General features: G+C 41.1%; 2 protein-coding genes across 2 annotated transcripts; both read left to right on the top strand.

The window, feature by feature from the left end:
* Window positions 1-150: 150 nt before the first annotated feature.
* AK6 (adenylate kinase 6) lies at window positions 151-16,756 on the top strand. The gene is made up of 5 exons (XM_025447610.3): window positions 151-276; window positions 1,198-1,290; window positions 11,831-11,889; window positions 12,202-12,347; window positions 16,000-16,756. The coding sequence occupies exons 1-5, from the start codon at window positions 249-251 to the stop codon at window positions 16,190-16,192; spliced, it is 519 nt and encodes a 172-aa protein (XP_025303395.1). The 5' UTR covers window positions 151-248; the 3' UTR covers window positions 16,193-16,756.
* On the top strand, window positions 227-3,283 carry TAF9 (TATA-box binding protein associated factor 9). Its single transcript, XM_025447608.3, has 3 exons — window positions 227-276; window positions 1,198-1,290; window positions 2,246-3,283. The coding sequence occupies exon 3, from the start codon at window positions 2,263-2,265 to the stop codon at window positions 3,058-3,060; it is 798 nt and encodes a 265-aa protein (XP_025303393.1). The 5' UTR covers window positions 227-276; window positions 1,198-1,290; window positions 2,246-2,262; the 3' UTR covers window positions 3,061-3,283.
* Window positions 16,757-17,467: the final 711 nt, after the last annotated feature.

Here is a 17,467-nt window from a genome sequence, read left to right as displayed (position 1 = left end):
CGCACTGCCTGACCTGGAGCGCGGCCCCGGCCTGCGCCCCGCGCCTCGGCGTCCGCGCCGCCAGCGTGCGCTCGGGGGCTCGCGGAGCGGCACTCGGGCACGGGCGGCGGGCGGGGGCCGCGAGCGCCGCGCGAGGCGGTGAAGAGCCGTGGGCCGCGGGCGCGCGCCGCAGCCCGCCCCTTCCGGCCCCTCCCGCTGTGCGTGCCGTGCGTCAGCCGCGGGCGGCCGGAGCCAGCGCGCCGAGGACCATGTTGCTCCCGAACATCCTGCTCACCGGTCAGGCGCGCGGGGGGCTGGCGGGGGGCGGGCAGGCGAGGCAGGCGGCGGGCGCCGCGTGCCGTGGGGCGGCGGGGCAGGCGGGGGGGCAGGCGGGGGGCGCCCCGGGGGTGCCGATCGGTGCTGGGTCCCGGGGTGCTGGGCGGTCCTCCGGCCGCTGCGGGGCGGGGGTGGGGGCGGGGGTTCCGCGGCTCCAGGCCGCTCGGGGGCGCGGACCGGCCCGGGTCCCCTTTCTGGACACTCCCGGATCTTACCTACTCTGGTTTTTGTTTGTAAATTTTTTTTTTTTTTTTTTTGCCGAGATGACGTAAGGCCCGGGCCGACCCTTGGCCGGTCTCTTAGTTCTCGGCGCCTTCCCTTAGGCCTTCCCGGGCCGTTTTGCATTTCCCTTTGTATCCGACGGTCGCTTTTGGGTCAGAGGATTCGGATATTTATGAACGTAGGGCGATTATCTTCAGCGTGTTCGTGTGTTGAGCTGGCATCGGAAGCTTTCCGACTGTGAAGTTCCCGGGGCGATAGCTGTCTTCCATACTGGTTACGTTTTTTTCTATGAATAAGTTCTTAACTAAAAAAAAAAAAAAAGTAAAGCAAATAAACGATATTAGTTTGAGATAGCTGGGATTCTGGGAGAATCTGTTTCGGGGCGGGCGGGTCTGCAAGTCGGTATCCGAGTCACCCAGGCCCCCCTCGTGCTAAACCATTTGACACTCGGTGAGATCCTGTTAGGCGGCAGGTTTTTGAGCCGTTTGATAAGACCGCAGAGTGTATTAGTTCACAGAGGATTAATTGGGACATTTTTCATTTCAGTGTTTTTTTTTTCTTTTTTTTTTTCTTAAGACCTTAAAAAGGGGAGATGGGTCGGTAAAGTCTAAGGAGCATGTTTCACGACCAGTAAGTAGTGTCCTGTGGCTTGTCTTACAGGTACCCCGGGGGTTGGAAAAACCACACTAGGCAAAGAACTTGCATCGAGATCAGGATTGAAATACATTAATGTGGGTGATTTAGCTCAAGAAGGTAAGGGATACTTTGGTGTTGGTTTTTTTCAAACAAGAGTCAATGGTAGAGTGTTTGGTGCTGTCCTTGTGAGGGGACACAAGAAGCCGAGACAGGGCAGATCGGGTGGCCCAGCAGTTTGCTTGCCTGTGGCCCAGGGCATGATCCTGGAGTCCCGGGATCGAGTCCCACGTCGGGCTCCCTGCATGGAGCCTGGTTCTCCCTCTGCCTATGTCTTTGCCTCTCTCTGTGTCTCTCATGAATAAATAAATAAAATCTTAAAAAAAAAAAAAGAAAGAAAAGAAAAGCTGAGATAGAGTGCCGTTAAGGAATCCATACTCCGTTGGGATCCCTGGAAAGAGAAAATAATAAAGTGTGTGGTACTCTGTCCCAGTGATGTTGAACTTGATCCCTCATCCTGCCCCACCCTATTGGCCAGGAGTTTTTCTGAATGGTAGTAATTGGGAAGGCTTCCTTAAAAGAGACGGACGGGACTTGGGGAGAATGTTTTTGAGGTGGGCAGACACATAAAGGTTTGCATGGTACAAAGCCTACCTGTGGAGACAATGAGTAGAGATATCACTGGAAGGACAGGTTACTTGGAGCTCAGTACGACATGACATTTCTGCAGTTTCTTTTCAGATTAGATAGTTGCATGCCCACCACAACTGCACATTATTCTACAGTGATAAATGTTTTTATTTATTTTACCCAGTTTTCCACTGCTCTTTTGTCACCTCCTTATTTGTGTCTTTAGTTTTTTTTTTTTTATTCTGTGATTTGTACAGAATAGAAATTCAATAAGTAAAGGTAACTTCGATGTGTGCCTCATTAAAAAGATTTGACATTAAGAAATTTTAAATATATTTTCAAAAATTTAACAGTATTTAAAATTTTTAAAGTTCCTGACAGTTGCTACTACAGTAACTATTTCAGGTTTGATCTAATGTACGTATTTTTTTCAAATGATCTAAAGTCTGATCAACAGATATCATGGAGTCTGGCAAGATGGCTTCTCCCAAGAGCATGCCGAAAGATGCACAGATGATGGCACAAATCCTGAAGGATATGGGGATTACAGAATATGAACCAAGAGTTATAAATCAGATGTTGGAGTTTGCGTTCCGATATGTGACCACAATCCTAGATGATGCAAAAATTTATTCAAGCCATGCTAAGAAGGCTACTGTTGATGCAGACGATGTGCGGCTTGCCATTCAGTGTCGTGCTGATCAGTCTTTTACCTCTCCTCCCCCAAGAGATTTTTTATTGGATATTGCAAGGCAAAGAAATCAAACTCCTTTGCCATTAATCAAGCCATATTCAGGCCCCAGGCTGCCACCTGATAGATATTGCTTGACGGCTCCAAACTATAGACTTAAGTCTTTACAAAAAAAGGCATCAACTTCTGCGGGAAGAATAACAGTTCCACGGTTAAGTGTTGGTTCTGTTACTAGCCGACCAAGTACTCCCACTCTTGGTACACCAACCCCACAAACCATGTCAGTGTCAACTAAAGTAGGGACTCCCATGTCCCTCACAGGGCAGAGGTTTACAGTACAGATGCCCACATCACAGTCCCCAACTGTAAAAGCATCAATTCCTGCCACATCCGCAGTTCAGAATGTTCTGATTAATCCATCATTAATTGGGTCCAAAAACATTCTTATCACTACAAACATGGTGTCATCACAAAATACTTCCAATGAATCATCAAATGCATTGAAAAGAAAACGAGAAGATGATGATGATGACGATGATGATGACGATGATGACTATGATAATTTGTAATCTAGCCTTGATGCTGTAACCTGTAAACTTGGTCTTAAATCCATTGTACTGAGATTAAACGTGCATGCTGGGTATTTTGAAGTTGTGTTGTAGAAAACTTAAATGGTATTTAATGAGTAAATATAGTTATCCTTTCCTATTGAGATGTTGGGTTTTCTTTAATAGGATTAGTAATGGTTATTCATTAGCCTTTAAGTGTGAAAAATAAAATTGTTGTTCATCAGTTTGGTCGTTGGTACTTTGGCAGTTATGTTTTTAGAAGCAGTTCTCTTACGTGTCACCAGCAGGAATAGCAGTGACGACAACTTAAGTTGTGGTCTATTCATAAACACTAGAGCGGTACTTCTAGTACCTTCAGATATTTAGATCACAGTATCATCCCTGGTGTATAAATCACTCTTAGGGCCTCATTGAGATTGCTGAAGTTTAACCGTGTCTTTTTTGGAGAGTCCACTTCATTTGTTTGGATTTCTCTTCAGTTACTCAGTTTCTTCCTAGGTCCTATTTATCTCTGGTTATATTTAAGGACTCTTCATGCCTCCCAGTATGTCCCCATTTTAAAACTTAAAAATTTTTTTCCCATTATCCCATTTTGCAGGTTATTTTTGTACATCTTGGCTTTTTCATGTATTTGATAGTATCATGCTCGTATTTTTAGTCCAGGTCTGGTATTTAAGTATAGTTAAAATTTAGGGTTTTTTTTGCTGTTTTACATGGCTAGTCAGTCTCCGTTTTATACCTGTATAAAATCTGGTTTTCTTCCTTTGTCTGTTGAACTCCGTCTTTCACAAGTGATTTCAGAGTCACAGAGTTGTCAATTTCAGCTTCCCTGTTTATCTTACCCCCTGAATTTACCATTTCTAAACTTAATGAAGTTGGTATAATCTATCATGAGTAGTACTGAGAGGAACAGTAACCCTAGACGTTTGGTTCCTTTCATACATGTACTCAACACTGTTTTAGCCAGTGTGTACACCTTAGGGTGTATAGTCCCAGGTGTCCTCTGTATTTTTAAAGCATTTATTTTTTTTAAAGATTTTATTTATCCATGTGAGAGCAAGCCTGGGTACTAGTGGGAGGAGGGGCAGAGGGAGAGGGAGAAGCAGGGAGCCCGATGAAAGGGGGATCGTGACCCAGCTGAAGGCAGATGCTTAACCAACTGAGCCACGGAGGCACCCAACATTCTCTAGATTTTATTGAAATTATTTAATGAGTTAGAATCTAAGCCTTAAAGGAAAAGTTGGGGTTCCCCCCTTAACAATACCATATGAAAGATTTCTGCCTGACTTAATATGTGTTAGATGTGGTTCTTTATAAGGTTTTTCATAATGTACCAGGCTGGTTTTGTTCACGGATGCCACTTGAATATATCTGAAAATTTAACCATAGAACATTCCAAAATAAAATCTTAATTAGAAAATACACTGAGAAAAAAAAAGAAAATACACTGAGACACCTGTCCTCGTTTTTCTCAAATAGTGATATATTTTGGGATGCCTGGGTGGCTCAGTGGTTGAACATCCGCCTTCGGCCCAGGGTATGATCCTGGGGTTCTGGGATTGAGTCCCACATCAGGCTCCACATAGGCTCCCTGTATGGAGCCTGCTTCTCCCTCTGCCTATGTCTCTGCCTCTCTCCTTGTATCTCTCATGAATAAATAAATAAAATCTTAAAAAAAAATAGTGATATATTTTAAGGGAAACCATGTAATCATCTATAAGGCAGTGGCTCTCAGGTGTGATTTTGCCCTTCAGGGGATATTTGGCAATTTCTGGAGGCTTGATAGTCAGACTGGGGTGGAGGCCAGGGATTCTTTTGAACATCCTACAATTCATAGAATATCCTCCACTCCCATAAAAGAATTACCAAGCTCAAAATGTCAGTAGTAGTGAGATTGGGACACCCTGGTATAAAGAAACAAGACCAGGGCAGCCGCCTGCAGCCCAGGGCGTGATCCTGGAGACCCGGGCTCAAGTCCCACATCAGGCTCCCTGCATGGTGCCTGCTTCTCCCTCTGCCTGTGTCTCTGCCTCTCTCTCTCTCTCCCTAGCTATGTCTCTATGAATAAATAAATAAAATCTTTAAAAGAAAAAAAAAAAAAAAGACCAAAAACAAAAACCACCCTCGTTTTAAATCTATCCAAATGGAGTTTATTGCCAGTCTAGTAATCCTGTTGAATTGCTGTATTATTTGTAAGAGACCATTCTTAGGCCATTTGGAACCAAGGCAGGAAAAATTAGGTGGGGAATTTAGTTCAATAATATTGGGAATCCTGATATGGTGTGGCTAAGAATGCTTTTTTTACCTTTGTTATTCCAGTCTCAGATTCTTCCTCACTTGATAGCCTTTCCCATATGTAATCACTTAGCAACAACACCCTTAATTTTCCTTACACATGTTTATCAGTTTTCAGCCCCTGTGGGTAAACCCCAGGAGTCCCACAGGTCTAGACAAAGTATCACATTAACTTTGGATCCATTGGAAACTGGTTGTAAACCATAGCTGAGCCCTCAACACTTAAATTTGTGATCTTTTTCTACCCCAGAAGTTGGCAAGCTGCTGCTGTTTTTTATAGGAACCACGTGAGCTGAAGACTAGCCCACAAAGCCTGAAGTATTTACTGTCTGGCGTTTTAACAGAAAAAGTTTGCCAGCCCCACTCTAACCTCGTCTTTATCTAATTTTTTACCTTCCTTGGAAGGCTTTGAAACTACCCTTTCCAGTAGCTGTTGTCTCCCAGTCTGCATGTGATCCTCTCCCTCCCACCCTGTACCTCCTTCTGACTTCACGCCAGCTGTGTTGTGATTTTGCCGTTCCCTTTAGTAATCTCTTTCACTCTAGACTAGTCACTCCCTTTTAAAAGAGGCTAGTTTCTAGACACCCACTAAAGGCAACTACCTTGGTAGTTGCCAGACTAATAGGCTGAAAAAGAAGCATATACTTACCTGCCCACTTTTGATTCCTGTTCCCCACACATAGAAACGCATTCTAACGCTACACAGATGCACTTGCCCTGAAAATCTTGATGGTTTGCCTGAAAAATTGCTATGGTACCCCATTCCATCTTCAAGCCCATTTCTGCTGAGTCTTACACTCTTCAGTAACTATTCCTTCCCTCCTCATTATATCCTTTTTAAAAAAGGAGAAGGAATAAACAAGACTTGAACTTTTTTCTGATAAAGTTCATCCTCTATAATGACATAGCTGATGAACTGGTCATAGTTTACCTTCAGCTTTCCCTGCAGCCAGTCCCTGAGGTCCCTTTCAGTCTATGCACAGCGCACTTACTGTTCCTCAGCCAAGGGAACTGATCTCCATGTCGTTATATGTACTATTCCCTTTACCTATAGATGCTTTTCCTTATTTAGTATATATACAACTCTAAAAGGCCCCAACTTGCCCCAACTAGGGCGCCTGGGTGACTCAGGTCATGATCTCCAGGTCCTGGAATCAGTCTCGCATTGGACTCCCTGCTCAGCTGGGAGTCTGCTTCTCCCTCTGCCCCTCCTCCCCTTGCTCCTCTCCACTTTCTCTCTCCCTCTCAAATATATAAATAAATAAAGTCTTTTAAGAAATTTAAAAAATACATAAAAGGCCCAACTCAAATGTCTCATCTTTAGTGCTCACTTTTCTAAGTAGAATTCATTGTGCTTTTCTCTAAACAATAAAAGGTCAGATAGCAAAGCACTGAGAACTTCTAAATCCACTAACTTCTTGTGGTAATTGCATTATAGATAAAAACTTGGATTGAGGTAAATGTGGTAAATATGTTTCCAAAGTAAGAAATCTGAGGGCACCTGGCTAGCTCAGTGAACAGAGCATACTCACATCTCAGGATTGTGAGTTCAGGTCCCATGGTAGGCATGGGGGGAGCTCCTGGATGGCTCATTCGGTTAAGAGTCTGCCTTCGGCTCAGGTCATAACCCTGGCGTCCTGAGATGGAGCCCCGCATCAGGCTCCCTGCTCAGCAGGGAGTCTGCTTCTCCCTCTCCCTTGGCCCCTGTCCCATCCCTGCTCCTGCTCTCAGCTCGCTCACTCTCTCAAATAGAATCTTTAAAAAATATTGTATAATGTAAGAAATCTGAAAATGTTTTAAGTAGTGGCAACAGCATCAAAATAGCTAGCATCCCAATATCATTAACAGCTTTTATGTGAGTTTATAAATTCTTGGATTGCAGTTAAAGAAAATGTAATGATTTTTATAGCTTGACTAACAACAGCAGGAAAGATCTTCGAGTTAAGAACTTACCTTTTTTTTTAAGATTTTATTTATTTATTCATGAGACAGACAGAGAGAGAGAGAGAGAGAGAGGGGGCAGAGACACAGGCAGAGGGAGAAGCAGGCTCCACACAGGGACGCAGGGAGTCTGATGTGAGACTTGATCCCAGTTCTCCAGGATCACACCCTGGGCTGAAGGCAGCGCTAAACCACTGAGCCAGCCAGGCTGCCCAGAACTTACCATTTAACTCTGGTCCCACAATCAATTTTTCTTCTACAACTAAGGTCTCTTTAAATAAACATAAAACTTTGTTTAGAAAATAGATTTAATTTTCTAAGCTTTTGGTCATTTAATCAATTCAAGCCTTTTCATCTTTTTAAAATTAGGACTCTATACATATACAACTCTACATTTCACTTTCAACTGAAACTTTCTAAAGTAACATACGTTTTTCCCTTTTTTGGGGAAATTTGAAATGAAGTTGACAATCCAGTTCTCCACTCATTGTGGTACAGATGGTAATAATCAGTCACCTAAAATTCTGCAGTAGCCACGATCTGGTATTCCTGCTTCCTGACTGGCCTTCTTTCAACTCATTTTCTGCAGAGAAACCAAAACTATTTTTAAATATTTGTAATTGATAATGTCATTTCATGCTTAATCTGCTTTAATGATTTTATTTTGCCTTAGAATAAAGTCTAACTCTGCAACCTTAAAGGCCCTTTTTGATCTGGCTTCAATTAACCTGACCCTTTATCACCTATTTTCTAACTAGTCTAAAAGACTTTTCCCCACCCTCTCTGGCTTTGCGTATCTTTTTTCTCTGTTGGAAATAGTCTTCTCTACCTTTTTTCCCCCGGTAACTGCTCTGGTCTCCCCTTAAAAGTCACTTCCTCCAGGAAGCCTCCTCTAATATTCCATATTTATGTTCCCACATAATAGGTGTCCATGCTTTTGCTTTTATAACATGATGAATCATAACATTAAAATGTTATCCTAGTATAATTTCCAGGTTACTGATCTAATCTCTCCTTTTTCATTTTATTGTAAACTCTTTGAGGGAAAGACTGTTTGCCTCCTTGGTCATAATGAGCAGTAGTAAATCCTTACTACGTCTACAGACACTTGTACATGGTATTTGATAAGTGTTTTTTAAATGAATGTTTGAAAGCTTGGATTACATTATTCAACTACATTAACATGATTTAAGAAATACTGCATTTCAGCATTGCAGTATAAAAACTTTAATTCTAAGTTAATATTGCAGTAGCTGTCTTATTCTCGACAGCATAGATTTTTAATGATTTCACTAGTCTTGAGAGTCAAGGGTTTAAAATATGAAGGAACAAAGGGATTCCAACGTAGTACAGAATCAGCAGTAGGTATTGGGTTTTGTGGCATTGTAAAAACAATACACAGAAAAAGTACTTCAAATCCTAATTCATTTCCTTTTGTTTTTCTTCTAATCCTTGGTCCTATGGCATACAACTTTGAATTCTGCTTTTTGTTTTACCTTTTGTGTCATAAGCACTTCTCATGTGCAATCTAGTCTATGCTACATAATACTAATATTTATTTCCTTAACTTTAATTACATAATATTTCATCCAATTAGAAAACTGAGATTTAAGTATTTCCCTATTGATTGCTTTTTATCACTTCATCACTTAAAATTTTTTTAGGTGAGAAGTTAAATGGTAGAGAAACTCTGAATGAGTACAATGTTTTTCTTTTTATAATTATCTTAAAAATACATTTTCAGTGTACTGTGTAATTAATGCAACCGGCATAAAAAGGCTCATTTTAATTTGCTTCTCTTTAATAGCTGGGGAAGTCCAACATTTTTCATGGTATGTTTACTAGATATCTTTTCCATCCTGTGTGAACTCTTATTTTTTAAGTTACATATTTTTATCTGGGTTTTGAAGGTCAGTATATAATCTACGTTTCAGTATCTTGTCCTACTACAAAAATTTCTGTTATTTTTCTTGGTATATTTTTTCATTGAACAGAGATTTAACATTTTATGTATTTTATTCAGTCATTCACAGACTCAAATGAATCATTCCTTTAAAGATTAAATTTTCGGGGATCCCTGGGTGGCGCAGCGGTTTGGCGCCTGCCTTTTGCCCAGGGCGCGATCCTGGAGACCCGGGATTGAATCCCACGTCGGGCTCCCGGTGCATGGAGCCTGCTTCTCTCTCTCCCGGTGCATGGAGCCTGCTTCTCTCTCTGCCTCTCTCTCTCTCTCTCTCTCTCTGTGTGACTATCATAAATAAATAAAAATTTAAAGAAAAAGAAAAGAAACTAAAAAAAAATGAAGATTCAATTTTCCACTAAGTTTTCTTTGGAATTAAAAAAATTAGCTCTTTGATCTACCTACTTTATAGGTACAGTTTTCTAAACTGTTAGCCAGTTTTCCCAATATGAAGACAGTTCAGTTTTAGCTAGAGTTTCTGGTAGTAGAGCAATAATCTAGGAAGCAAAGGCCAGACTAAGGTGCCTGGAGGTGGCTTGTGTGCCCAGAATCAGTCCATAGACCCTCCAGGCAGGACAAAGAGTTGCAGCTGCTCTGTGCCTCCCACCAGTCCTCAGGACTACCCATGAGTCACTTTAGAATTCATACTCATTTTATTTTTATTTTTATTTTTTTCCCTTTTTTTTCATACTCATTTTAACCTAATTTCAACCTTCACCAAAATATTTTTAAGATTTTATTCATTTATTTATTTTAGAGATAGAAAATGTGTGCATGTGCATAAAGGCGGGTGGGACCAGGAGAGACAGAGAATCTTGAGCTGACTCTGCTGAGCAACCCTGAGATCATGACCCGAACCAAAATCAAGAGTCAGATGCTGAACCAGCTGAGCCACCTAGGCACCCCTAACTTTCGCCAAAATATCAAAGGGAAAGATGTGGGAAGACCACAGCATGCTCTTAAAGATGGCTAAAAGGATGGTCTAAGCCTGCCTTACTGCATGTATCTTAGAGATTCAGGTTAGAGTTGGATTATGTCTCACCCTTTTTTTTTTTTTTTTGTAAGATTTATTTATTTGAGAGAGCACAAGCAGGGGTGGAAGGGAGGAGCAAAGGAAGAGAGCAAGCAGATTCCCTGCTGAACAGGGAGCCCGGGGAGCTGGATGTGGGGCTTGACCCAGGGCTGGACCCTGAGATCAGGACCTGAGCAAAAGGTAGACGCTCAAACAACTGAGCCACCTAGGTGCCCCTGTGTCCCACCTTCTAAAATAAGACTTTTTTTTGTCTTTTTTTTAAGATTTTATTTATTTATTCATGAGAGACCCAGAGAGAGGCAGAAACACAGGCAGAGGGAGAAGCAGGCTCCATGCAGGGAGCCCGACGCAGGACTCGATCCTGGGTCTCCAGGATCAGGCCCTGGGCTAAAGGTGGCGCTAAGCCACTGAGCCACCTGGGCTGCCCGCAAGACTTCCTTTGAAAGCCAGTTTCGATTAGTTGGAAAATTCTTTTTTAAAATTTTATTTATTTATTCACGAGAGACACAGAGAGGCAGAGATGACACATGCAGAGGGAGAAGCAGGCTCCCTGTAGGGACCCCGATACGGGACTCGATCCCAGGACCCAAAATCACTCCCTGAGCCAAAGGCAGATGCTAAACCACTGAGCCACCCAGGTATCCCTGTTGGAAAATTCTAATGTGAGATTTAAATCTGCCTTCTTTATAACTGCCCATTATTCTTGTTTTGCCTCCTGAAGTAAGATGTTTATTTAACCTGTGGGTTTTGGGGATACTGGAAATCTAGAAGTAACAATACTGTTCAGGAACACCTAGATTTTGACTCTCCTTACCCAGACCTTATGAAGATGTGACTTCTGTGACAGAAGGTTCATTTTTAGAATCTAGAATCTGTTGTTGCTTTTACTCAGTTCCATCTCCTTAGCCTTACAAATTTGATACTATAAATTTGATATTTTGATAGCTAAAATTGGTAAAAGATAGATTGCTATTCAATTTCCTTCTAGATAAAATTCAAATTTATCAGAATCGCACTTTTTAAAAATTTTATTTATTTATTCATAGAGACAGAGAGAGAGAGGGGCAGAGGAACAGGCAGAGGGAGAAGCAGGCTCCATGCAGGGAGCCTCATGTGGGACTGGATCCAGGGTCCCCAGGATCACACCCCAGGCTGTAGGCGGCGGTAAACCGCTGCGCCACCAGGGCTCTTTATATGTGGTCTCCAGGTGATAGCTCTCATGTTAGCGCCCTCCTCAGTCTCTAAAAGGGTATTTGGGGCAGTCTGGGTGGCTCAGTGGTTTAGCGCTGCCTTCAGCCCAGGGCCTGATCCTGGAGACCTGGGATCGAGTCCCACGTTGGGCTCCCTGCATGGAGCCTGTTTCTCCCTCCACCTGTGTCTCTGCCTCTCTCTTTCTGTGTCTCTCATGAACAAATAAAATCTTAAAAAAAAATAAAAGAGTAATTGATGTATTTCTTTCCCTAGAGTTTAAAATTGATTGAAGACTTCTGAAAGTTACTTAGTAAATAATACTTTAGTAAGCCAATGTAAATCTCTTTTAGGGCAATTATATGATGGCTACGATGAAGAGTATGATTGCCCCATTTTAGATGAAGACAGAGTAAGTACAATTTTAAAAAAATAAGGTACACTTCTCTTGTTTGTTTCTAAAGGGGAGAGAGTGAGCACGAGTTGGGGTCGGGGGGACAGGAGCAGAAGGAGAGGGAGAGAGAGAATCTTAAGCAGACTCCATGTTCAGCACAGAGCCAAACCTAGGGCTTGATCTCACAACCCTGAGATCATTACTTGAGCCAAAATCAAAAGTTGGATGCTTAACCAACTGAGCCACCCAGGTGCCCCTATAAAGTATACTTAAAATTTAATAGGAAGGTTGACATTTTTTTTAAGCATTCTTTTTTCCCCTTTCTTACAGGTAGTTGATGAATTAGAAAACCAAATGAGTGAAGGTGGAGTTATTGTTGATTACCATGGTTGTGATTTCTTCCCTGAACGCTGGTTCCATATAGTTTTTGTGCTGCAAGCAGATAACAGTGTACTGTACAAAAGACTAGAAACAAGGTAAGAAAGGAAAAACACTGAATTTGTAAAGTATGATATAAACCTTTATTCAGATTCCTGAAATTGGCTAGTACCACCATGATCAAGGATTCTGTTTGAAAGTTTGGCTCTCTGTGTCTTGTTATATAACCAAGTCTGTATGGTACCAAGGTTTTGAATTCTTGAGAAAAAGATGTGTGTGTAAAACACAGGCAAGGGGCAGCCTGGGTGGCTCGGCGGTTTGGCACCACCTTTAGCCCAGGGCGTGACCCCAGGGTCCCGGGATCAAGTCCCACATCGGGCTCCCTGCATGGAGCCTGCTTCTCCCTCTGCCTGTGTCTCTGCCTCTCTCTCTGTGTCTCTCATGAGTAAATAAACAAAATATTTAAAACACACACACACACACACAGGCAGTAGTTTATAACTGGGTACATGAATAGTGCAGTTGACAGTTTGATTCAGTAAAATATACTATAGAGCAACCCTATATTTTTTTAAGATTTTATTTATTCATGAGAGACACAGAGAGAGAGAGGCAGAGACACAGGCAGAGGGAGAAGCAGCTCCCTGTGGGGGATCCCAGAACCCTGGGGTTACATCCTGAGCCGAAGGCAGACATTCAACCACTGAGCCACCCAGGCGTCCCTACAGCAACCCTGTTTAATCGCGCTCTTTCCTCAGTGTAAAACCTTGCTGGGAAAACAGCGAAGCCAATAACATACTCTGACTCCTGAGTGAACGTTAACCTCTCATATCATCCCCACAACGTGAATAGGGGAGCTTATGAAAAACAGACATGACATGTCAACATTCCACAACCTTTAAAATATATTTGAGTTGGTCCCTCCACGAGAGCATCAGACTTAATCCAGAATAACCAAAAAAGAGATATTTTTATGGGAAACATTTTTCCACTGTGTTTTGATTCAAGCTGGGTAAGATGGAGATTCTAGAGGGACTTATAAGGCAGTCTCAGAAGGAAAGCTCTAAAAGTTTGCCTCTAAGTCCAGGTGTAGAATTTGTAGGTCTCACTGGTGGTAATCAGCTTGGACTAGCCATCACTGCATGGGATATTTGCAAAATCCTTGCAGCAAGGAGTGTGGCAGCAAATATACAGGGAACGTTGGAGCTATACCTAAAACTTTAATCTTTCAGCAGTGAAAAGCCATTAAAAGTATTTTATTTATTTTATTTTAATATTTTATTTTATTTTATATTTTATTTTATTTTTTATTTATTTTATTTTTTTTCCATTAAAAGTATTTTAAATGAGAACTAACAGAGACCGTAATGGTACACATTCCTTTTCTCAAGGCAATTCAAAGTTTTTATTAGCAATTATTATTTTGGAGGGCACCTGGGTGCTTCAGTCAGTTAAGCATCTGACTTTGGCTCAGGCTGTGATCTTGAGGTCCTGGGATCAAGTCCCACATGCAGCTCCCTGCTCAGTGGGGAGTCTGCTTCTTCTTCTCCCTCTGTCCATCCCCCCCTCATTCTCTCTCTCTCTCCCTCAAATAAGTAAATACAATCTTTTAGAAAAATTACTGTTTTGAGGCACCTGGCTCAGTTGGTAGAGCATGCAACTCGATCTTGGGGTTGTAAGTTTGACCCCCACTTTGAATGTAGAGATTACTTAAAAATAAAATATTAAAATTATTGTTTTATGTAAATAGCCAAGACTGACTAGGGTCTGAAAAAACTATGAGTGCGCTAGGGTTTTTTTGGGGTTTTTTTGTTTGTTTGTTTTTGCTAGGGTTTGTTGTTTTTAGCCACTGAAAAAGTTACAAATAATCACCTTTAAAAAAACAGCTTTATTTAGATAAGTTCACATACATACAATTCCATTTGAAGTATACGAATCAATGGTTTTAAGTATATTCACAGAATTATGCATCCATCATTACAACCAATGTTAGAAAAAGCTCACTGTCCCCCTCCTCCCAAAAAACCCATACCCATTAGCAAAATCCCTCATATATCCCCATTCCCTCAGTCCTAGGCAACTGCTAATTTACCTATTTCTGTGGATTTCCCTGTTCTGGACATTTGATATAAATGAAATCTTCCAATATGTGGTCTTTCGTGGCTTCTTTTATTTAGCATGTTTCAGGGTTCAGCACATATCAGTATCTCATTGGTTTTTTTTTTTTTTTGCCAAATAATATTCCGTTGTATGGATATGCCATATTTTATTTATCCATTTATCAGATTATAGATGTCTGAATTTCCTTTTTTGGCTGTTATAAATAATACTGCTATGAACATCCATGCCTCTGGTTTTGTATGGGCATAATATGTTCATTTTTCTTGGATATGGAATTTAAGAATAGGACTGCTGGGTGTTACTGTAACTCCATGTTTAACCTTTGGAGGAACTGTTAGACTGTGTTTCCAAGTGGCTGTACCAATTCACCTTCCCAAGAGCAATGTATGAAGACTCTTATTTCCACATCTTTGTGAACACTCACTGTTTTGTCTTTTTGATAGTAGCCATCCCAGTGGATATGAAGTAGTATCTCATTGTGGTTTTTATTTGCTTTTCCTTGTTCACTAATGATGTTGAGCATTTTTTCATATGCGTATTATCCATTTTTATATGTGTTCTTGGGAGAAAGAGCCCTTCAGATCCTTTGCCCAATTTTTAATTGGGTTATTCTTCCTTTTTAATTAAGTTATAAGTTTTTTGTATTTCAGATGCAAATCTCTTATCAGATACATGATGTGCAAAAGTTTTCTCTCATTGTGGTTATGTTTTCATAAAGTTAATCACCTTTTAAGTAATTCATTTTAATCTTGTCAAAAGTTGAATTTGAATATTTTTTTATCTTTTTCATTAGCTAATTAGTTGCTTAATATATCTGCGTAAAGATCATGTGTTAATTTTTTAATATCTTTGGAATTGGGAAAGCGTAGATACATGTATCTGTATGACCAAGTACCCAATTAATATATAGCATTCCTATCATAAATATGCCTTTTTTTTTTTTAGAGATTTTATTTTTAAGTAATCTCTCCACCCAATGTGGGGCTCAGATTTACAGCCCGAAGATCAAGAGTCACATGTTCTATCAACTGACCCAGCCAGTCGCCTCCCATGATTCTTTTTTTTTTTTTTTTTTAAGATTTTACGTATTTATTCATGAGAGACAGAGAGAGGCAGAGACACAGGCAGAGGGAGAAGCGGGCTCCCTGCAGGGATACCGATGTGGGACTCGATCCCGAACTCCAGGATCACGCCCTGGGCCAAAGGCAGGCGCTTGACCACTGAGCCACCCAGGTGTCCCAAATATTTCATTTTTATATGCCATCTAGTTATTTTATCTATATTTTAACTACTCTAATTCTTTTGAAATCTAGGACCACAGCTGTAGACATATTTATCTCATAGCTCAATATCTGACGAGGTGGGTAGGTATGTTTGCTAATCGAGTGGACGACAAATTGTGGGGGGCAAATTAAGATAACTGTAAACACTGGACCTTAGTTAACCCTCTTGCCAAAAAAGTCACTCATACAGCTGCCAGTCGTCTTCTCGAGGTAAATAGACTACAAGAAGTATTTTTGCATGATTTTTCATGTATTTAAATGTGTCCAGTTTCTAGTGTGTTCCTAAAATTCTAGTTAATGTCATTCAGTTTGCTTTTTGTTTTCTTACCTTCTCATTGCCTTCCAGGGGTTATAATGAGAAGAAACTAAAAGACAATATTCAGTGTGAAATTTTTCAAGTTCTTTATGAGGAAGCATTAGCATCCTACAAAGAAGAAATAGTACATCAGCTGCCCAGTAATAAACCAGAAGATCTAGAAGATAACATCAATCAGATACTGAAGTGGATTGAGCAGTGGGTGAAGGATCATAGCTCCTGACTTACAAGACCAGCTACTTTACAACCACGGTTGTCATATCCCTGCCATATTGAATGAATTGTTCAGTTATCAGTAAAACTTATTAAAATTGTGTTGCAGGACTACTAGATGGATAGTCTAGAGATTTATATTTAGGCTTTCTTTCTCCATGAGAAAGCAAAACATTCTCAAGTATAGTGTATACAGTATCATTAAGTATCTAGAGTAAAAACTGTCATCTTAAATGCTTCAACGGCTAAAGAATAAATAAACCTGACTAAATGGGTGGCTATCTCCTCAGCTGATTATAGAAGAAAATGAAGATGATCCCTTAAAAAAAACCTTAAGACTAATGATAAATCAGAGTTTTTCATCTTTCTTTCCTTAAAATAAGAAACAGGGGGATCCCTGGGTGGCTCAGCGGTTTAGCGCTTGCCTTCGGCCAAGGACATGATCCTGGAGCCCCGGGATCGAGTCCCACGTTGGGCTCCCTGCATGGAGCCTGCTTCTCCCTCTGCCTGTGTCTCTCATGAATAAATAAATAAAATCTTAAAAAAATAAAAATAAAAAAATAAAAACACACAAGCAAGTGGTAATACTTATATTCTGTATAAAAATAAAAAGGGGGATCCCTGGGTGGCTCAGCGGTTTGGCGCCTGCCTTTGGCCCAGGGCGCAATCCTGGGGTCCCGGGATCAAGTCCCGTGTCGGGCTCCTGGCATGGAGCTGGCTTCTCCCTCCTCCTGTGTCTCTGCCTCTCTCTCAATCTCTGTGTCTATCATGAATAAATAAATAAATAAATAAATAAATCTTTAAAACAAACAAACAAATAAATAAATAAATAAAAAGGTGGGGCACCTGAGTGGCTCAGGTTGTGATCCCAGGATTCTGGGATTGAGTCCTGCATCGGGCTCCCTGCTCCTCAGGGAGCCTGCTGCTTCCTCCTCTGCCTCTGCCTCTCCGTCTCATGAATAATAAATAAAATCTTCTAAAAAAATCGAAAGAAAAAATAATAAAAATAAATAAAATAAAAATAAAAAAAATCGAAAGATACAAAAGGGTATCCTGGGAAGGTTCATTTCCCTTCCAGGCCACCCCTATTCTTCGGCCACCCAGATCCCCTCCCTTTCGGAGTAATGTTACTGGTTTTCCCATGTCAGAGATTTTATGCCTGCGAACTGTGTGTACATTAGTTTCTTTAAGCATGTGGTAGTACACTGTGTGCACTGTTATGTATTTTTTCTCATTTAATGTATTTTAGAGTATATCATCCCAGAACATACGGACCTCCCTGTTC

This window comes from Canis lupus, chromosome 2, assembly GCF_003254725.2.
Source record: "Canis lupus dingo isolate Sandy chromosome 2, ASM325472v2, whole genome shotgun sequence".
Taxonomy (NCBI): domain Eukaryota; kingdom Metazoa; phylum Chordata; class Mammalia; order Carnivora; family Canidae; genus Canis; species Canis lupus.
The sequence above is the reverse complement of the archived record's forward strand: the minus strand, read 5'-3'. Positions and strand labels throughout refer to the sequence as shown.

Bases quoted from the DNA above. Each gene is read 5' to 3' on its own strand.
- AK6 (XM_025447610.3), top strand. From the start codon at position 249: ATGTTGCTCCCGAACATCCTGCTCACCG. The intron at 1,291-11,830 runs GTAAGGGATACT...AATCTCTTTTAG, and splicing joins GGGTGATTTAGCTCAAGAAG to GGCAATTATATGATGGCTAC. The intron at 11,890-12,201 runs GTAAGTACAATT...CCTTTCTTACAG, and splicing joins CCATTTTAGATGAAGACAGA to GTAGTTGATGAATTAGAAAA.
- TAF9 (XM_025447608.3), top strand. From the start codon at position 2,263: ATGGAGTCTGGCAAGATGGCTTCTCCCAAGAGCATGCCGAAAGATGCA.